Below are 23,068 nucleotides of genomic sequence, written 5' to 3' on the forward strand. Positions count from 1 at the left end.
AAGTAAGAGGAAACTATTTGCCTGTTGGACATCTCTGGAATTTCCACAAATTTACTTTGATTTTTTTTTGAAATAAAATTTGGGGTAGAAATTAATAGATGAAAATTCTATAATACTGCAAAAGAGATTTTGCATTTTTCTTACAAAATACAATAACATTTCTCTACAGTGTTTTCAGTTTCAGTGCTATAGATGGGAATACAGGTAAAACCACATTATAGTAAAACTCATTTAGTACTTTTGGACACTAAAGCCTGCTAGGAAGGCCCAAAGACAAATCCCATGTGTATAAACATCTCTAAACATTTGCTTTGTTTTGGGTAGGGCTCTTGAAAATGTGACAAAAAATACCATCAACTGTTCTTAGTTTTTGAAGTAGAAGTCTTTTTTTCCCTCTCTATTTAAGTCCAGTAAAATGTGCCTCTACGTTCCTTCCACAGTGTTCTTCTATGTTCATGACTGGAGCTGAGGCCTATTCCACCCTCAGCTTAGATGGTAACTTGGATGTGGGGCAGCAGCAATCAAGCAGAGAGATCTCCACCTGTGCCTATAGGACAACCTCCATGTCAAAAGCTTGTCATTAACCAATGAAAGATCCTGAGACATGGAATATGTAAAGAAAACACTGCTGGAAAAAACATTAAATGGCATCACCTGACAGCAGAGCAGAGGCCAAAGATACAAGCAGGAAGAAAAGAGGGACTAGATGATTTTTACATTTGCCAGAAAAGTTTAGATGTGAACTATTCCGCTTCCAAATCAGCAAGGATCTATTTGGGTTTTGCCTATAGTGCTAATTTGGGAGTGGTTCATGCTCAGTGAGTTAGATTCAGGGAACTAGGAAACCAGCACAGGAAAAAGTTGAAGGGATGCCTACCACTGAGAGATGCCATGAAGACAGGCTTTGAGAAAGGCTCTCAGAATGAAGCAGGAGCAGGAAACACTGAATCACAACATCTGGCTGGATTCCTTTGCCCTTAACTTCTCTTTTCAGCACCCAGAGATGATTATTAGATACGAAAGAAATGTAGTAGAATTTGTTCCATACCTGAAGTGTCTGAATCAGTTCTCTTGCTCCTGTAAAAATAAACACATTTCAAAATTTTGCCTGTGTAACCACAAATATTTAGAAAAGAACCACTAGGTATCAGATAACCAGCCATTCTCTAAATGCTTTGTAATTAGTAATGAAACATGCTTAGCAATACATGTTAGAGTAAGATTATTTAAATTTCTGTTACATGCAAGCTCTCCAACCTGAAAAGCCATCAAAGTGAATTGTATGTAGTAAGTATTCATCTTTATTCTATCTGTTACCTGTCATTCCACAAGGCTGCAGGCTTCCCTATCCTGCTGTCTCTCCAGTTCCTGAAAACTCATTCGGGGTTGAGAATGAGAGAAGCTAATTGCAGCTGCCTAGGGCTGAATAGAGTCAGTGGTGCTAGAAATAGAGGTTTTCACAGAGACCTGGGGGATAAATTCTGGAATGGGTAAGTGCGTGGGGTTAGAAGTTGCCTGCCCCTGCTCGCTTCTTCGTCACAATCTCTGTGGCCCTGATGTTGGCAACAGGGCTTGGGAAACCTGCAGGTGAATAACCCACCCAAGTATTAGCTCAAGTTATTACATTTCTTAGGGTTTAATGGATAAAATAGGAGAGTAACTGTTCAGTTTTTCAGACTATTTCACTTTCAGAATTCTCTTTAGATAAAGAAGTTTGTTGTCAGCATTCCTAATTTTTAAAATAAATAACAAGATTAAAACACTTATTTTCTTAACCTCATGTTTAGGAATCCTAAACATAAACTTAAGTCACTTAATTTCCACCAAATCTTTTTGTTTCTTGGCCACATTTTCAATAAATATTTTGGAAGTATTGTTTGAGTAAAAGAAAGCATTTTGGAAGAGTAATTACCCTTAGATAATATTTTCCCAGACGAATATGCAAAGATGTAATTATGACCCATTTTGAGGGGTCTGGCAAATATATCCAGTTTGAGTTCTACAATAGATCTTTCCAGTTTTCTGAGGAGTTTGCCAATAAATGCCCATGTAGCCTTCACCTATTTGGTGATTCAAATGAAGGTTGAACTTGATGCAAATTTGCAAGAGACTGAGAAATATCAAGTAAAGGTACTTTTTAAACAAAAGGCACAAATTAAAATAAAACCTCTTAAAACAAAGGAAAGAAGCAGAGTAGCACTAAATGCCAAGTGTTATGAAGTCTAAATGCTTTATAAAGTAAATCCTTTACTTCTGAAGGACTAAAATGACATTATAGAAGTTTCCATAGTCTTAAACTCATCTAGACTTAAATTGCTCAATTTTCATTCTAAAGACTAATGAATAGGAGAGCAAAATATTCAACAAGATCACTGTTTAATTTTTTTTTCATTGTCCAATTATAAAGGGTCACTGAAATTCATGGTCCTGGAGAAGAAAAATATATAACACTTATTTATCACTCTCACAGCATCCTGACTTAATCCTACAAATGTCCCAGGAATAAGCATCAGTGAATTCCATCCTGTTCTTAGATAGCACATCTTTCATTCATAATGAACATTCTCAAATTAGGCTCTAGCTAGTAATTATGTTCCAGATGCAAGTAGGCAATAAAAAAGCATCCATACTTGATTAAATTGGGCTTAAGAAACTTAGAACCAAAATTTATTTTTTTCTTTTCTTTTCTTTTTTGAATATTTTTTTATTGAAGTATAGTTGATAGTTTATATTATATTGGTTTCAAGTATACAACACAGTTACCACATTTTTAACAATTACCACATTATTAGATCCTCACTCCCTCTAGCACAGTTACTATCTGTCAGCATAGGAAGATGTTATTGACAGAACTGTATTGACTGTATTCTTTATACTATACTTTTATCCCCATGACTAATTTATGTTATGATTGAGATTTTTGTGCCTCTTTATCCTCTTGATCTGTTTCACCCACCCACCCCAATCCCTCTCCCATGGTAACCATCAATCACTTCTTAGTGTCTATGAGTCTACTGCTGTTTTGTTCATTTGTTTTGTTTTTAGAGTCCACATATAAGTGAAATTATATGGTAGTTTTCTTTCTTCACCTGGCTTTTTTCACTTAGCATAATACCCTCTAGGTCCATCCATGTTGTTGCAAATAGCAGGATTTCTTTCTTTTTTATGGCCGAATAATATTCCATTGTGTATATGTGCCACATTGCTTTTCTTTTATCTGTTTATTTCTTTCTTCTCAGTGGAGTTAGCAGATAAATGACATAGGAAGCTGAGAGATGGGAGGGCAGGGCACTGAAGAATTTGGGATTTGCTACCTTTAAGATCCTTTTTATATTTATAATTTTATGATATTTGCTATTTATATAGGGAGTCATTTTCTCATAATTTCTATTATTGATCATAATAGTGAGACTGACAAAACTTGGCATCTACAGAGCATTTTTCTCCTAAAAATTTGTTTTACTTAAAATTTTTAATATTTTAAAAAGACATTATGAGCTAATCTAATGCTCAGAGGAATTTTCCTTCCCCTTCCTTCTCTGCTTCTTTTCTCCTTCCTATTTTAATTTTTATTATTTTTTGGGAGCAATTACCATGTGCCTGGCATTGTGAACTTATTAATATCAATTAATTTAATCCCTACAACAACTCTATATGGTAGCTGTTATTCCCATTATACAAATGAGGAAAATGAGACCTGAAGAAATTAAGTAACTTACCCAAGTACACACTGCTAGTAAGACTAGACAAGTCAGGATGTGAAGATAGGGTTGTCTGACTGCAAAGCTCATTCTCTAGCTGATGTGTCTTCCAATTAATGCATCCTAGCATCAGTTTGATTGTTAAATTATATATGTAATCATTGTACAATAAAGGCTTGATAGAAACATCAGTTATTAATTCCTTTAATCACCAACTATGCCCAAACTCTGTGGTTTCTTATCCTTCTATTTGTAGAAATAAAATACCATTGTATATACATTTTTTGGAATTTTACTTTTCTAGTTTATAATTCCTTATTAGTCATATAGCTCTTTTCATTGAAATTCTCTGATTGCTTTTCCTAATGGGGATCTGCTGTTTCATTAACATACTATTTCCTGGTTAGCCATTCTTCTGCCAGTGGCCATTTTAGATTGCTTGCAGGTTTTAACTTAAAAACACTATGTTCAAATAAGGTATTTTCCCCTTTGAATTATTTCTTTTACACATGTTCCTGTAAGTCAAGGAGTATAATTATTTGTAGTGAATTGCCAAACTGTTCTGCAGAAATCTCATCTTCAGTGACACCCTCAGTGTTAGTGACATCTAATTAAAGTATGACTCTTATTGCTTAACTTGTATTTAATAATTAGTGAGCCTGATCCTTCCTCAAGTATTTATTTGTCTTCTGGAGGAAATTTTCTATTCATAACCTTAAACTATTTGTTACTTGGCTACTTTACAAATTCCTACCAGCTACATACATATGTGGATTAAAGCCATTATAGATTATCAATTATTATTCATTTCCCATTGTGTTATTATGTGTTTATATATGTATGTAGTTATTTACTTAAAATGATTTGGGGGGACATATTTATAATTGTTGCATAGTCAGCTTGGAACTCTATTCTCCCAGAGCTCCACTCTTCCTTCCTGCAGATCTCTGCCTTTCCTCAGAGAAGCCGTCCTTGACCACTTAATAAAGTACCTCTTCTTCTCAAATCATTCTCTATTCTGTTACTTTATTTTTATTTTCATCACAGCACATTCTAGATGGCAGAGTGTATTTTATTTGTTGGTTATTGATAGTCTCCACTAGAATGAAACACCCCATGACTTATTTTCAGTGCCGTGTCCCCAGTGCCGAGCACATAGAAGGTGCTTAGTAAATATTATTGAATAAATGAATCAAGCTTTGCCATTGAAAATTTCTTTTGTTGCTCTCAGTGGACAAGAAATGATCTTTCCTCTGTAACTGAGGCAATGGGACCATTCCGTTTTCTTCTAGTTTATTTTAGTTTTAAAATATTTTACTTTTTTTCATCCAGAAATTTTTTTGTGGCACAGCATCTTTGATTAACATTTTCTAGGATTTTGCTTTTTCCATGTTTCTTTTGAACTCATTATCAGTTTGAATCTATTTTCCTATCTTTATTTCTATATTCTAAACTTTGCACTGCTGTTTCTGATAGCCATTTAAGTACAATATAATTTAAAATTTTATAAAATATTTAGATTTTATAGACTTTAAGACCAAGTTCCTCTAGACATTTTCCATCCCCAATAGTTTCCTTGCAAATCTTACCCTTATCTTTTGCACATGCTCTTTGTATCTTATAATTTCTATGAGATAACCTATTGAGATAACTGGTATTGTATTAAATCTATAGGTCAGTTTATGAGGTTTTGCATCCTTGCTGTCTTAAGTGTACCAGCCCAGAAAGAGAGCCTCCTTTTCCTTATTCAAGTTGTCTTTCATTGCTGCCATTAAAATTTTGTAATTCCATGTATCTAGTTCTCATTACTCTTGCTAAATATTTGGTTTGTATTACTGCTTTTGAAACATATATTCTCTTTTCAGTGCATTTTTGGTTTGTTAATAAAAATGATGTAACAACATCACTTTTTGTGAGTTTATCTTATAATCCTAAACTTGTTCACAAGCGAATATTTTTGATGATTCTTAAAATTGCTAAATATGAATTGATATTTGCAAAAACTGATTTAAAAATCTTATGTTTATTCTTGGAATTTCTTTGCCCTGTTGCAATTGCTAGAACCTCTTAAATGATATCACATAGAAATGTTAATAGGAACATTCTTAATTTGTCCTAAGTTTTAAGCTGAACATTTCTAGAACTTCATAAAAAATAATGTTGGCTCCAGATGGAGTAAATATTCTCTATCTACTGTGCTAAAGGAAAGCTCTCCTATATTTTGTGGATCTTTATGAAGAATAAAAAAATCTCTCAAATGTATTTAAAATACCATGATTTTTCTGTTCTTCTATATTTAAATAATGACTTATATTGACAGTTTCCTTAATTTTTTATTAAGCTTGTATATTTTGCCTGCTAAGATTCTATGAATTTAGCATTTATTGCCCCAAGTAGGATTACTCTAGAATTTTGTTTCCTGTCTTTCTCTGTCAGGCTTTACAATCCAGATAAATTATTTACTTCATAAAATTGGAAAACATAATTTTTCTATATTTAAAAGAAAACATATTAAGTAGAAGTTAATTCTTAGAGTATCTAAAAAACTGTCCACTAAAAGGCACAATTATGTCCTTTTATGGGAGCTCTGGGATAAATTTTTTCTGTTTTCAAGCTCTGATTGTGTCAGTTTTGTCTCTGCATTTTTGTTAATATCATTTATTTAATTTAGGGTTTCCCAGTTATTAAACTTGTACATAAAGTTTCTCAACATTTTTGCTATTCTTCCTATTAGTTACACCTTTTAAGTTTCCAATTTTATCCTTTTGAAAAAAAGTTGTCCAGTAGTTTGTCTGTTTCGTCATTCTTTTTGAAGAATCAACCAAACTCTTTTTAGCTCTTTAAGTTACTTAAAATTTTTTAGCTTATTTCCTTTTTTAAGGTTTGTTGTCCTGTTTTCCCTTGTTCCTTTTTAATATTTTATAACAATTTAGATATAATTCATTCCATTCCTTATTTTCATTCTTGCTAACGTAAACATTTAGATCTCCACATTTTTCTTTGGTTTCTTTTCAGTTGTTACTCTGGAATGATTGGATTAACTGGATTAATTTTCATCTTTATAATAATCTCTATAGTGCTCTCTCACATTCAATAGCTTGCAATTGTATTAAAATTGTGAAAATAGTTTTTCAGATTATTAAGTTATTAGTTGGAAGTGTAGAAAAGTGTAAGGGATACATAGAGAAGAAAATACAGAGAAATATAAAGGTAAGAGAAGAAGTACCCATAATCACTCTACAGATCAATGCCCACAATGCTGAAATGTGGATAGTGTGAGTCTATTACGTTTTCTTCAGGGCTCACAATTGACACCAGGCAGATAGCCCAGAATGTCAACTAAATGGCTTGAGAAGTTGGTGTGAAGATAAAAATTAGTCAAGCTTGAACCAGATGCGGATAATTAAGAGTTGACTAGGTCATCATTCAGTGAGAATCTCTGGAAACAAATGTCCGAGTGACATGGACTTTAAAATGTACACTTGTTTATATTGCTTCAGATCCTAACATCCCTCCCATTTCCCTGTCTCACATACCTGGGCTCTTCAGCCTCCAGAGAAATGTTCTTAAAATCAGTTGTAGTAATTTCAGACGTTCTATCATTTGTCTCTCTGCATGTATTTGTCTCATTTTCTTCTCGATTCAAGGTAGTATGAAAACACCTTTCCCCTTGGGAAGTCAGTGTGGTGTTTGAGATGGTGGTGTGCTTGGACGGTGCTTTTAACTCATCCTTACTTGTATCTTGTAGACAGCCAGGCTTCAGAACGTTTTCCATTTTTTCCTTTGAAAATAATAAGCACTAAGATTTACTAATAATCAGGTACCAGAAGAGCACAATACAGAAATAGATTCTTTATGGAGCAGTATCTAACACAGCACTGACTTCATGTGTATTCACTGAGTGCCCTCGAGCGCGCAGGTGCAGAAGCGAGGGCCTGAGGCTTGGTGTCGCATGGCCACTGAGCCGAGGGCACGCAGGCCTCGGAGGCTGGAAGTGTGGGGACCTGACACAGCACGTTCGAAAACTCATGAGGTTGTGGACACCGGTGCCACCTCCCGCAAGAAAATTAGTATGTAACCACAGCACTTCCTCTCCCTGAATGGTTGGGGTGAGGACGGTTTTCTAGAAATGCCTTGTCACCTACTCCCCAACCTGAGGTTGCTTTCAATTTGAGCATCTAATAGGTGACAGAACTTGGAGGTTCATAATAATATTAAAGAGTTTATTTTTCAAAACACTGAGCCTATACCTAAAACTGAATACCCTATAATCTCTCCTGTTCTCCTACTTTCTGGTATCTGTCAACGTGCCACTTCTCCCTGTCACTCACTGCCTTCCTCAGACTTGCTCAGGTCTCGCAGCAACGGGTCAGCCTGTCCCCAAGGCGGTCCTGCTAATATTCCCAGCATCTGCACTTTCTTCCATTGACACTACCTAGTCTATCACCTTTATTTCCTTTCCATGAAAATAATGCAATCATCTTTTTTAGAGATAAAGTTTCCTTTTTTTTCTGTCAGTGAAAACAGTATGTGTATTTGTAGAATATTTAGCAGATTCTATAAGGTATAAAGTGAAAAGGAGCTGGAGGGAGCCAAGATGGCGGCATGAGTAGAGCAGCGGAAATCTCCTCCCAAAACCACATATATCTATGAAAATATAACAAAGAAAACTCTTCCTAGAATAAAGACCAGAGGACACAGGACAACATCCAGACCACATCCACACCTGTGAGAACCCAGCGCCTCGCGAAGGGGGTAAGATACAAGCCCTGGCCCTGCGGGAGCCGAGCGCCCCTCCCCCCAGCTCCCGGCGGGAGAAGAGCAGGCAGAGCGGGAGGGAGACGGAGCTCAGGTCGGCCGAACACCCAGCCCCAGCCATCCGGGCCAGAGCGCAGGGCCCTGGATACTAGGAAAACAGGGCAGCAAGAACAGTGAGCGGGTACCGGAGGCCTGGCGCCGGAGGACATAAGAAAAGCAAGTGGACATTTTTTTTTTTTTTTTTTGCTGTTTTGTTTTGGCGAGCACTTTTTGGAAGTCTTAAAGGGATAGGGACCCCAATACTAGGGAAACAGGGCAGCAAGACCGGTGAGCAGATGCCTGAGGCTGGCGCGGGAGAATAAAGACAAACGAGCAGCCATTATTTATTTATTTATTTATTTTTTAAATTATAAAAAAATTTTTTTTTTTTTGGGGGGTCGTTGTTTTGCTTTGGAGGGTGCTTTTTGGAAGTCTTAAAGGGGCAGGGCAACACACTTAATCCAGAGGTAGGGAATCCGGGATCTCTGGGCACCGTAATCCCCTGGGCTGCAGGGAGCAGGGAGGCCCCTTACAGAGATAAATAGCCTCCCAGCCACTCCCCCTCCAAAGCAACTCCACCACTTTGGAGCAGAAGCCCGAACCAGGCCACGCCCACAGCAACAGCGGAGATAAACTCCATAGCAGCCCGGCAGGAAGCAGAAACCCTGTCTGCGCGCAGCTGCCCAGCACAAGCCACTAGAGGTCACTGTTCTCCCAGGAGAGGAGGGCCACAAACCAACAAGAACGGAAGTTCTTCCAGCAATCACTTGTCCCAGCTCTGCAAACTATTCCTATCACCATGAAAAGGCAAAACAACAGGCAGACAAAGATCACAGAGACAACACCAGAGAAGGATACAGACCTAACCAGTCTTCCTGACAAAGAATTCAAAATAAAAATCATAAACATGCTGACAGAGATGCAGAGAAACATGCAAGAGATATGGGATGAAGTCCGGAGGGAGATCACAGATGCCAGAAAGGAGATTACAGAAATGAAACAAATTCTGGAAGGGTTCATAAGCAGAATGGATAGGATGCAAGAGGCCATCGATGGAATTGAAACCAGAGAACAGGAACGCATAGAAGCTGACATAGAGAGAGATAAAAGGATCTCCAGGAATGAAACAATATTAAGAGAACTGTGTGACCAATCCAAAAGGAACAATATCCATATTATAGGGATACCAGAAGAAGAAGAGAGAGGAAAAGGGATGGAAAGTATCTTGGAAGAAATAATTGCTGAAAACTTCCCCAAACTGGGGGAGGAAATAATCGAACAGACCACGGAAATACACAGAACCCCCAACAGAAAGGATCCAAGGACGACAACATCAAGACACATAATAATTAAAATGGCAAAGATCAAGGACAAGGAAAGAGTTTTAAAGGCAGCTAGAGAGAAAAAGGTCACCTATAAAGGAAAACCCATCAGGCTAACGTCAGACTTCTCAACAGAAACCCTACAGGCCAGAAGAGAATGGCATGATATATTTAATGCAAGGAAACAGAAGGGCCTTGAACCAAGGATACTGTATCCAGCACGACTATAATTTAAATATGATGGTGGGATTAAACAATTCCCAGACAAACAAAAGCTGAGGGAATTTGCTTCCCACAAACCACCTCTACAGAACATCTTACAAGGACTGCTCTAGATGGGAGCACTCCTAGAAAGAGCACAGCACAAAACACCCAAAATATGAAGAATGGAGGAGGAGGAATAAGAAGGGAGGGAAGAAAAGAATCTCCAGACAGTGTATATAACAGCTCAATAAGCGAGCTAAGATAGGCAGTAAGATACTAAAGAGGCTAACCTTGAACCTTTGGTAACCACGAATTTAAAGCAAGCAACGGCAATAAGTTCATATATTTCAAAAGTCACCCTAAATGTTAATGGACTGAATGCACCAATCAAAAGACACACAGTAATAGAATGGATAAAAAAGCAAGATCCATCTATATGCTGCTTACAAGAAACTCACCTCAAACCCAAAGACATGTACAGACTAAAAGTCAAGGGAGGGAAAAACATATTTCAGGCAAACAACAGCGAGAAGAAAGCAGGGGTTGCAGTACTAATATCAGACAAAATAGACTTCAAAAAAAATAAAGTAGCAAAAGATAAAGAAGGACACTAGATAATGATAAAGGGCTCAGTCCAACAAGAGGATATAACCATTCTAAATATATATGCACCCAACACAGGAGCACCAGCATATGTGAAACAAATACTAACAGAACTTAAGGGGGAAATAGACTGCAATGCATTCATTCTAGGAGACTTCAACACACCACTCACCCCAAAGGATAGATCCACAGGGCAGAAAATAAGTAAGGACACGGAAGCACTGAACAACACAGTAGAGCAGATGGACCTAATAGACATCTACAGAACTCTACATCCAAAAGCAACAGGATACACATTCTTCTCAAGTGCACATGGAACATTCTCCAGAATAGACCACATACTAGGCCACAAAAAGAGCCTCAGTAAATTCCAAAATATTTAAATCCTACCAACCAACTTTTCAGACCACAAAGGCATAAAACTAGAAATAAAATGTACAAAGAAAGCAAAAAGGCTCACAAACACATGGAGGCTTAACAACACGCTCCTAAATAATCAATGGATCAATGACCAAATCAAAATGGAGATCCAGCAATATATAGAAACAAATGACAACAACAACACTAAGCCCCAACTTCTGTGGGACACAGCAAAAGCAGTCTGAAGAGGAAGTATATAGCAATCCAAGCATATTTTAAAAAGGAAGAACAATCCCAAATGAATGGTCTAATGTCACAATTATCGAAATTGGAAAAAGAAAAACAAATGAGGCCTAAGGTCAGCAGAAGGAGGGACATAATAAAGATCAGAAAAGAAATAAATAAACTTGAGAAGAATAAAACAATAGCAAAAATCAATGAAACCAAGAGCTGGTTCTTCGAGAAAACAAACAAAATAGATAAGCCTCTAGCCAGACTTATTAAGAGGAAAAGAGAGTCAACACACATCAACAGTATCAGAAACGAGAAAGGAAAAATCACGACGGACCCCACAGAAATACAAAGAATTATAAGAGAATACTATGAAAACCTATATGCTAACAAGCTGGGAAACCTAGGAGAAATGGACAACTTCCTAGAAAAATACAACCTTCCAAGACTGACCCAGAAAGAAACAGAAAATCTAAACAGACCAATTACCAGCAACGAAATTGAAGCGGTAATCAAAAACTACCAAAGAACAAAACCCCCGGGCCAGATGGATTTACCTCGGAATTTTATCAGACATACAGGGAAGACATAATACCCATTCTCCTTAAAGTTTTCCAAAAAATAGAGGAGGAGGGGATACTCCCAAACTCATTCTATGAAGCTAACATCACCCTAATACCAAAACCAGGCAAAGACCCCACCAAAAAAGAAAACCACAGACCAATATCCCTGATGAACGTAGATGCAAAAATACTCAACAAAATATTAGCAAACCGAATTCAAAAATACATCAAAAGGATCATACACCATGATCAAGTGGGATTCATCCCAGGGATGCAAGGATGGTACAACATTCGAAAGTCCATCAACATCATCCACCACATCAACAAAAAGAAAGACAAAAACCACATGATCATCTCCATAGATGCTGAAAAAGCATTTGACAAAGTTCAACATCCATTCATGATAAAAACTCTCAGCAAAATGGGAATAGAGGACAAGTACCTCAACATAATAAAGGCCATCTATGATAAACCCAAAGCCAACATTATATTGAACAGCGAGAAGCTGAAAGCATTTCCTCTGAGATCGGGAACTAGACAGGGATGCCCACTCTCTCCACTGTTATTTAACATAGTACTGGAGGTCCTAGCCACGGCAATCAGACAAAACAAAGAAATACAAGGAATCCAGATTGGTAAAGAAGAAGTTAAACTGTCACTATTTGCAGATGCCATGATACTGTACATAAAAAACCCTAAAGACTCCAGCCCAAAACTACTAGAACTGATATCGGAATACAGCAAAGTTGCAGGATACAAAATCAACACACAGAAATCTGTGGCTTTCCTATACACTAACAATGAACCAACAGAAAGAGAAATCAGGAAAACAAATCCATTCACAATTGCATCAAAAAAAATAAAATACCTAGGAATAAACCTAACCAAAGAAGTGAAAGACTTATACTCTGAAAACTACAAGTCACTCTTAAGAGAAATTAAAGGGGACACTAACAGATGGAAACTCATCCCATGCTCGTGGCTAGGAAGAATTAATATCGTCAAAATGGCCATTCTGCCCAAAGCAATATACAGATTTGATGCAATCCCTATGAAAGTACCAGCAACATTCTTCAATGAACTGGAACAAATAACTCAAAAATTCATATGGAAACACCAAAGACCCCGAATAGCCAAAGCAATCCTGAGAAAGAAGAATAAAGTAGGGGGGATCTCACTCTCCAACTTCAATCTCTACTATAAAGCCATAGTAATCAAGACAATTTGGTACTGGCACAAGAACAGAGCCACAGACCAATGGAACAGACTAGAGAATCCAGACATTAACCCAGACATACATTGTCAATTAATATTTGATAAAGGAGCCATGGACATACAATGGTGAAATGACAGTCTCTTCAACAGATGGTGCTGGCAAAACTGGACAGCTACATGTAGGAGAATGAAACCGGACCATTGTCTAATCCCATATACAAAAGTAAACTCAAAATGGATCAAAGACCTGAATGTAAGTCATGAAACCATTAAACTCTTGGAAGAAAACATAGGCAAAAACCTCTTAGACATAAACATGAGTGACCTCTTCTTGAACATATCTCCCCGGGCAAGGAAAACAACAGAAAAAATGAACAAGTGGGACTATATTAAGCTGAAAAGGTTCTGTACAGCAAAAGACACCATCAATAGAACAAAAAGGAACCCGACAGTATGGGAGAATATATTTGAAAATGCCAGATCCAATAAAGGCTTGATGTCCAGAATATATAAAGAGTTCACACGCCTCAACAAACAAAAAACAAATAACCCAATTAAAAAATGGGCAGAGGAACTGAACAGACAGTTCTCCAAAACAGAAATACAGATGGCCAACGGACACATGAAAAGATGCTCCACATCGCTAATTATCAGAGAAATGCAAATTAAAACTACAATGAGGTATCACCTCACACCAGTAAGGATGGCTGCCATCCAAAAGACAAACAACAACAAATGTTGGCGAGGCTGTGGAGAAAGGGGAACCCTCCTACACTGCTGGTGGGAATGTAAGTTAGTTCAACCATTGTGGAAAGCAGTATGGAGGTACATCAAAATGCTCAAAACAGACATACCATTTGACCCAGGAATTGCACTCCTAAGAATTTACCCTAAGAATGCAGCAATCAAGTATGAGAAAGACCAATGCACCCCTATGTTTATCGCAGCACTATTTACAATAGTCAAGAATTGGAAGCAACCTAAATGTCCATCGATAGATGAATGGATAAAGAAGATGTGGTACATATACACAATGGAATACTACTCAGCCATAAGAAAAGGGCAAATCCTACGATTTGCAGCAACATGGATGAAGCTGGAGGGTATTATGCTCAGTGAAACAAGCCAAGCGGAGAAAGAGAAATACCAAATGATTTCACTCATCTGTGGAATATAAGAACAAAGGAAAAACTGAAGGAACAAAACAGCAGCAGAATCACAGAACTCAAGAATGGACTAACAGGTATCAAAGGGAAAGGGACTGGGGAGGATGGGTGGGTAGGGAGTGATAAGAGGGGGGAGAAGAAGGGGGTATTATGATTAGCATGCATGGGGGGGTGGGAGAAAGGGTAGGGCTGTACAACACAGAGAAGGCAAGTAGTGATTCTACAACATTTGCTATGCTGATGGACAGTGACTGTACAGGGGTTTATAGGGGGGACCTGGTATAGGAGAGGGCCTAGTAAACATAATATTCATCCTGTAGGTGTAGATTAATGATACCAAAAAAAAAAAAAAGGCAGTTCCTGTTTGGTGACCTCCAATGAGTTCTACACAAGGGTATAAAGGGCATATAAAAGTGTAGGCAAAGGGTCTGTTTGTGTTTATACAGAGGATCAAAGCCTAATTGGGCTACCCGAAAATGAACTAAGATACGATATGAAAAAGAACTTCCAACATCAGCACTCTCTGGAAGATTCATGCCAGAAGATGATCATCAAAAAACCCCAACAAAGATCCACGCACTGCTACAGGTGTAGATGAACTCATCCCACCAGTTCCTGGACTTGCCATGGGAAGGAGGAAGGAGATATCTAAGCTGGCCTGTGCATACAGTAAAACAACAAATTTGACTGGATCTATACTGTTGGAACTCAACCAAGAATTAGGAGAAGTGCAAATTGTAGCGCTCCAAAATCTTACAACTACAGACTATTTACTGTTAAAAGAACATATGGGATGTGAACAGTCCCCAGGAATGGGTTGTTTTAATTTGTCTGATTTCTCTCAGACTGTTCAAGTTCAGTTGGACAATATCCACCATATCATAGATAAGTTTTCACAAATGCCTAAGGTGCCTAACTGGTTTTCTTGGTTTCACTGGAGATGGCTGGTAATTACAGGTATGCTTTGGTTATGTAACTATACTCCTATTATGTTAATGTGTGTGCGCAATTTAATTAGTAGTTTAAAACCTATACATGCTGAAGTTACTCTACAAGAAGATATGTCAAAGAAATAATCAATCTTCCCATGTTTTCTGCCACCTGCTACTTCTATAGCTTTTCTTCTTCCTTCCTAATTACAACCCTTAAATAGAATTCGTGCCTCATATCGAATTTACCGAGTATCATAATTCTTCCAAGTGGTAAAGATACCTCAAGACAAATGCTGGGCATAGAAGCCACAGGGCATAAATATGCAAAGAAGTAAAAAGCTAACCTTTTCAAACAATAAGGCTTCTCTCTCACTTACCAACTTTACATTTCCCTGTATGGCCCCGGAAGATGACTGGTTAGCCAGAGATGGGTAAGATTCCTCAAGGGAGGAACAACCTAAGACAGGCACAGTCGCAGTGGGGCCATCAGGTGAGAAATTGGGGATCAACAGAGGTGAGGCTTAGAACCTCACCCCCCCTGTCCTGAGAGAAATCTTATGCATATGTGGATGTTTTATTGCCCTTGTCTAGCTTGGATTAACACATAGTCTACAGGCACACACCTGATCATCTACATTTGCTCTCTTACAACACTAAACTATGTTTTCTACCTTTATCTTGTATCTGTCTACTACTTCAGCATCTTATTAAAAATAATAATAATAGAGAAATGTGGTATCCACATATAAATCAAGTATAAAAATCAAATGAGTATTCATATTTGAACTGTTTATAGTTCATAATGCATGAGCAAAACCGAAAGTTTCTGTGATGACTGCCCTTGTACTGTTCACCATGTAACTTATTCACTATGTAAGAATTTGTTCTCCATGTAAGAACTTGTTTGTTATGCCTCAGAAGATTGGAGACTGACGAAAATTAGGCTTGGGGTGGATTAATGACTGTGCATTGAGCATTGACTCCCCTATACAGAATTTTATTGTTGTTAACAACCATTTGATCAATAAATATGAGAGATGCCCTCACAAAAAAAAAAGTACACACTTCCAATGGTAAAATAAATAAGTAACCGGGATGTAATGGATAGCATAAGGAATATAGTCAAAATATTGTTACAACTTGGTATGGTGATAGCTGGTACCTAGAATTATCATGTATATAAAGGTTGAATCACTGTGCTGTACACCTGAAACTAATGTAATGTAATACTGTGTGTCAACTACCCTTCAATAAACAATAATTATCTACAAAAAAAAAAAAAAGTGAAAAGGAGAAAAGTATTGTTTGCTTGATGCCACTGGCCAGAAATGACCACCCCTATGGCACATTTCTTTGGCCTTTTGTCCATGTATTTATTTTGTATGTGTCTGCTTTGTGATAATATTTCAGTTCTATATTCTACATTTTTCACTTAACGATTTTTCATAAGCAGTTTTCTCATGTCATTAAAACTTGCTTAATACTATTTGAATTTTTGTAATTAAAATTATTTTTATTATAGGAAACAGAAACACTGACTTTATTCTCTTAACTAATAGTTTTATAGGTTAATGTGTTTTCTAAGTTTACATTTCTCTGATTACTAATGAGGTTAAACTTTTCCCATTATACTTATTAATGAGTCCTGTGAAATGTTCACCTTGTCCTTTTGTCGTTTTTCTCTTATAGGCCCCATGGAGGCTCTTCAGCAGTGGTCTTCAGCGGGTCTCTGTACCTACAATCCACCCTACCATCAGATCAATTTTTTAAAATCCCTCACCCCCTTGCAGAGAGGGCTTTTGTGGCTAAAGTTTGCCCAAAGAGTGAGATCCACACTTCTTAATTTGGTATTCAAGGTTTGCAAACATGTTCCAATCCTGTATCTTAATATTTTCCACGTATGTTGTGCTCCAGCCCAACTGAACTAACAGTTCTTGGATATGATTCTGTGTCTTTCCACTTTCTGGCCTTTTCTAAAGCCACTCCTTTTGGTGTTTTATTCTCATATTTCCACCCCTATTTTTACCCCTTGGATTTTCACCTCTCCTTCAGTGTACTATGTACTTTTATATACATTTAAACCTTAAAATAACCCTTACATGAAATGAACACCCTCATTTTAGAGAGGAAGAATCAGGCTCATGCAGGTTTCAGTGATGTGGCCACACTACCATGCAGCAGGGCAAGACCCCAGCACAGGTCTTTTGCCTCTGATTCTAAAGCTCTTTCCTTTCACTATAGTTTTCTGATACTGAGTTTAGTTTGATGGTGAGTATGGTCATTGCCTATTTCAGGAGACTTCTTACAGCTCCTGTACACTAGGGTTCAGGGATCAGATCTCAAAATTAAAGTTAAGTTACTCAGTGTAAGTTCCACAGCATTTTGATGTCAGTTAGTTAACCAAGAAGAATGATCTTGGTTATGACTCTTGTTTTCGGTCATTAAAGACAGAAAGTCTTCCATGTCACATACCTTTTCCTCTTGCTTGGCCCTTAGTATGTCATCGTTTTCAAACACCACCATGACCTCCAAGCAGTTTTTGACATCACAGAGGTCTGCGACTTCCGTAACTTCTGTAACAATTTTGATGTCTGGGGCCTCTGTGAACTCATTTTCTGGAGTATCTGTGACATCGGTGACATCAGTGACATCTGAGAAATCAGTGCTTTCCATGGCATATACCAGGCCTGTGCACGTGTACCTGTGTGGGGCTGGCACAGATGTGGATGCTGCATTGTCCATGATGTCCATGCTGTTTGTGATCTCCATGCTGTTTGTGATTTCTGAGAGGCTTGAGATTCCTGACACTTTGGAAGCTCTGGCCTTCCTCTGATCCAAGAGCGAGATGAGTTCCACCCATTGACAAAATAAGGTGTCCTGTTTATGTGCAGGGGCACAGAGCTTCAGGTAGTAGGCTTGACCACTCACCAGCTTCACTCTGAGGCACATATTCTCAGCATCGTGCACAGAAAGAGTCACAAACTGCAGCGGGAGAAGCCTGCCAACAAATGCGAATGTCATCTGGGGGCCTGAGCAGGGACTGATCAAGAGGCCTTTCCTGTTTATTGTAGAGCAGTTGGAAGACTGACACCCAGGCCAACAGGCTTGTCTCCCAGATGGGCAGAGGCAGGTGCGGGGAGGGGCAGTACCTCTCAGGGCCACCATGTTCCCAGGGCTCAAAGCTGAGCTTTACTACCTGTGATCAGGCACCTGCAGGCATCTCACCTGAATTATACTCCTAAGACTCTGAGGAACTAAAAAGTCACTGTCAACTATTTACTATGAGAAATGGTCCCATTTAGCTAACCCTGCAAAGTTGAGACTTGGAGAATTTGAATAGTTTGCTTGAGGTCATATAGCAAACTAGTGGCTTAAGACAAGACTGGAGCTAATTCTGATGGAAGTTGGGATGCTGGGGGGAGAGGGGCATGTTTATTATGAGTCTAGTATTATTCTAGAGAGGCCGTTTATTATATGGGTCTTCACTTCCTGTTCCTTAGGTATAATTTTTAAAAAACTAACGACCTGTTTGACTGGCAGGTTGTCATGAACTATTTTTCTTGACCCTAAGGATACAACTCTTTTATCGGCAGCAGGGAGTGCAAGGGGAACACTCCCTTGAAGACACTGCCACTGGTATTTGCATTTTCAGCTCTTCAAGGGCAAAGCACGTTTCCTGAGGGCTCTGTAGCCTCTTCCCTTAGTCACTCACCTGGTGAGCACCAGTTTCTCCGGGGAAGGCGACATTAGGAGACTTGTCAGCTGGGGTTCTGTATCCTTCTGGGCTGCAGGTGTCAGGTGCACCAGAAGCATCACGTTAGGGGTCTTGAGGGTGGGGCTCGTGGAGCAGATGCCTACAGTCACCCAGTTGGCTTGGTTATGAAGGAAAATAGATTCATCTCTCCTGCTGACCTAAGGCAGAGAACACCGGAGGAGTTTTCTGATAGAGTGCATGGCTCCTGCAACCTTTCCAACCCGAGCAGTGCAGCACGTAAAGGCCAAGCGAACCATGATGCGATTGCTCAGTGACATGTTCAGGTGAATTCCTGGAGACAGACAGACACAATCCCTGACTCGTGGGAGTCTACAGGGCAGGGGAACATTAAATGAGTATGTCACTGATTATTACTGTAAGAAGCGTTACCAAGTACAAGTTCAGGGTGCCGTGCTGTGAGGCACATAATGGGACTTAGAAGGGGTGGGGGCAATGGTGTGCTGGTGAATGTGTAACAACTTGGAAGGTACATACACATAAGTTTATTATAAATTTTACTAATATAAAAGGTGAGTAGCACACAAATTTGTAAATAATGATATAGAAGTCTATTCAAGTTCCATAGTCAATTGAGTCTCACAGAAGTCTTCACTGACCTTTGCCAAACGCTTGCTTCCATACCTTCAAGAGCAAAGATAACAGTACTATGTAGTAAAATGATAGGAATGATGAGTTTTATGTATTTGGTGTCTTTGTTTTGAGCATAATTTATTTGGAAGTTTATACAACTTTTTAATAATTTTTATTTATACAAATTTATTTTTTTATACAATTTTTATACAAATTTATTTATACAAATTTATTTTATTTATACAAATTTATACAAATTTTTAATAATGGCTGGGCTTAACCACCACTGGCAACTTCCTGAACACTTCCTGAACATCTAGGGTGGAGAAGTCTTCCCGGGGAAGAGCCGTCTAGCTGGGACCTGAATAGCACAGGAGATAAACAGGCTGGTGGACAGGAGAGCTTTCCAGGCAGAGGAACAACATGTGCAAAACCCCAAGGTTCCTGAATCTTGGCCAGTAAAATCTCCGCCCGTTGGGGGAGAGAAGATTAGAGAGTGGGTAGACCGAGACGTGAAGGAAGCCAGGGAGGGGCAACACTTGTTTCTCAGCTGTACTTTAACTCGTTAAAAGAAAATCAATTACTTACAAATATACTCAGAAAGAGGTTGAGGCCCACATTATTGATCACCGACCCAAAGCCATGCTTGATTAATGGTATTCAGGTTTTGATCTAGTGTGTACCCCTCAGGGATGGTGCCCCAGCTCTGAGGTTAAATCCTGATTAATTTAAACTGGTCATGGTGACCCCATTACTCTGGCAGTGATTGTGTTCAGCAGGAGTGTGTGACCCTGGCCTGGCCAAAGAGACACAGGTGGGTGCTTCCTGCTGACTCCCGGAAAGGTTTCTCAGCCCTCACAAAGGGCTGCAAGGATGAGGGGCTTCTCTTCTGCTGCTGGCAGCTGTCCCTCTCCTGTTTGGCATGTGATGTCCTGAGGGTGATGGAGCAAAGAGAGTCCTTGATGACCCCCCACTAGTAAGCTGATGTCCTATGGCTCTTTTGCTCTATTTGAGATAATTGTTCTTTTTTGCTTAAACTTGTTGGGTCAGGAACCTTGGTAACTTGCTGCCAAACACATACTAACCATGGAAGGTTATGTATGATGAGAGGAATAACTTATCCCATATAATATGGAGCTATGTCTGTCTGTAGAATGCTAACGACCTCCCCAGTGCTCCTTAGAGCATGAAAAAGTCTATTTGAAAAGTGAGCAGGAAGCAGTGAAATAAGCAAGGCAGAGAAAGACAAATACCATACGATTTCACTTGTGGAATATAAAAACAAAGCAAAACAGGAGGGACAAAATAGCATTAGACTCATAGATACTGAGAAGTGCCTGGTGGTTACCAAGGTGGGGGAAGTAGGTGGGGGGGAAGGTGGAGGGGGCGGGGGACTGTCGAACCACTGTGATGTACATTTGATAAAGTAAAAAAAAATTTTTTTAATCTAAAGAAAAAAAGAAAAGAAAAGGGACCAGGAAGAAGTGTGAAAAATAGGAAGATAGTGGGAAAGAAGCATACAGAAGATAAAATATATCAAATCAGGACTTGTCACATGTGTCTAGGTGTCATTCATAAAGTAGGTACATTTTTATGAGAAGGAAACTTTTCTCCCTGATGCAATTTGACAATTACATTTTACCTTCAGAACTAAGAGCCAAAATTTATTTTAACCCCTCATTGTGTCATAGATGTTATTCTTTAAAATGACTTCTAAGAAAGGAGTCATCTAAATGTTTTCCTGTGGCAGGATGTTCCAAAAATCATCATCTCTTCATGTAATTTTGGGAAGATTTTGGTAGAATGACAATTATGATAGTGTAATTAGGACAGAATTCTTAGCTCAGAGTTTGTTGGGAAAATATGAAATGAATTCTACTTGATTATTATAATTATTTTAGGTTGTTTCGAACTTCCCAAACGATTCCCTTTAATTATATCATATGTTCCTTTGCTACATTTAAAACAATTCTCCTACCCTACCTTTTCAGTTATCGTCAAGAAAATGAATTAGTGAACTTATTGGAAATTAATTCAGAGTCCAGACATTACTTACCTGGATAAAATTGCTCTCTAACAGGGGAGGAGACACAAAAAAGACACGCTCCCCTCCGCCCAGCATGTCCTGAAGCTCTCCGGGGTCGCAGGTGTGCGGGGTGCAGGCGGCATCTCGCTCAAGCAGCCTCGTGGCGGGTTTCCTGTTCTTCTCCATTGGGTACCTACGAGCATCAGGAAATTGAAGGGATGGCAATACAATGAACAGATACAGAGAGCATTTAATACAATAATCAAGTTGCCTCACTTATTCATTAATTCAACCAATTTTGTCACATCTATGACATGCCAGGCACTGTACCGGGCCCTGGAGATATATCTAATCAGGGGCTGATAAGATCCTGGCCCTGATGCAGCTTCCATTCTGTCGGGGGGCAGAGTAAGCAAGTAAAACAAACAAAAAGATGTTGGATGATCAGGGCTACAACGACTCCAGAACAGATCCATGTGGAAACATGTGCCTAGGGTGTGGGGCTTGTAACATTAACCAGTTAGGGTGACTAGGAAAGGCCTTTCTAGGAGACCTTGAAACATGCACCCCATGTCTCCCAAACCATTATTATCTGTCTTCCTAATTAATGGTGCCACTGCCTTTTCTATAACGCAGGGTTCTCAAAATCTTTTTCTAAGTGTGAGTAGAGTATCAAGAGTATACTAAACTGAGAACATCTCTCCCTGGCCTTCCACCTTTGAGGGAGGCTTAGCTTGAGGTAAGCAGTGGGTATTTATCTAATCAACCACAGTTGCTCATCTCCTGGGCTCTCACTCTGCCTTTCTCTATGGAAACTGCTTCTACAGACAACGATGGCACCACATCACGGGATCTCACGTGTTATCTACCAGAAAGGACAGAATTGCAAGAAGGGACACCAGAAGGTAATTCTGTTCATTTGTTCAAAAGCTCACTCTTCCCTTTCCACAAATTCTATGCCAGTCAAATAAAGGGTCCTTAACGGGCAAGCAGTAGGTCCTGTATACATATTTCTACCTCAGTCCTTCCTCAGAGGCCCCTTTTTCCCCAGGGGGTAAGTAGTGAACGCGTCTCAGTGTGTCCCAGCTGGGGCTGCGGCCCGCAGAGACCACCGCTGCCTGACGTCCTATGGCCGTGTGACATTGGGCATGGCAAGCTGCGGCAATTCCCCATCAGAACTTCTGCTAGTGGCAAGTCAATGCCTCCTTTAGCATATCTTACACATGAACATAGGAGAAATCAAATGAGTCAGGAAAAGCAAGAAAGTGAAATAGTCCAGAGAAGCCGAAATGTAAAAAGAATGAGGCAAAAAGAGCACTTGGGAAAAAAAGAGATAAAACCATAACCACTGTCTAAAACAGAGAGGATGAGAAAAACAGTCAATAAGGATTTTACATGCACTATTTCATTTAATTCTGAAAGCACTATGAAGTAGCTCTACTAAGATCCTCATTTAATGTACCACACAACTGAGGCTCGGAGAGAGACAGTAACTACCCAAGGGCACACAGCTTGTGAATCCCCACCCCAGGATCCACACTGGCAGAGTCTGCCTAGAGGAGCTTATGCCATTGCCCAAGGTTCAAGCCTGCCCTGAGTGCTG

At 39.0% G+C, this 23,068-nt stretch overlaps 1 protein-coding gene across 1 annotated transcript; it reads right to left on the reverse strand.

The window, feature by feature from the left end:
- Nucleotides 1–444: 444 nt before the first annotated feature.
- Nucleotides 445–21,651, reverse strand: GARIN2 (golgi associated RAB2 interactor family member 2). The gene is made up of 5 exons (XM_036906005.2): nucleotides 21,496–21,651; nucleotides 18,807–19,006; nucleotides 17,567–18,092; nucleotides 7,238–7,482; nucleotides 445–1,077 (listed from the first exon to the last, which is right to left on the reverse strand). Exons 1-5 carry the CDS (start codon nucleotides 21,649–21,651, stop codon nucleotides 1,011–1,013), a joined length of 1,194 nt encoding a protein of 397 aa, XP_036761900.2. The 3' UTR covers nucleotides 445–1,010.
- Nucleotides 21,652–23,068: the final 1,417 nt, after the last annotated feature.

Source organism: Manis pentadactyla, chromosome 11 (genome assembly GCF_030020395.1).
Source record: "Manis pentadactyla isolate mManPen7 chromosome 11, mManPen7.hap1, whole genome shotgun sequence".
NCBI lineage: Eukaryota > Metazoa > Chordata > Mammalia > Pholidota > Manidae > Manis > Manis pentadactyla.

What these genes read in the sequence shown, in the direction of transcription:
- GARIN2 (XM_036906005.2), bottom strand. Translation starts at nt 21,651, where the DNA reads ATGGAGAAGAACAGGAAACCCGCCACGAGGCTGCTTGAGCGAGATGCC. An exon ending in GAGAAACTGGTGCTCACCAG is followed by an intron (nt 18,093 to 18,806) that starts GTGAGTGACTAA and finishes ATTTGTTGGCAG; the next exon opens with GCTTCTCCCGCTGCAGTTTG. An exon ending in GGGCCAAGCAAGAGGAAAAG is followed by an intron (nt 7,483 to 17,566) that starts GTATGTGACATG and finishes TTATTTTCAAAG; the next exon opens with GAAAAAATGGAAAACGTTCT.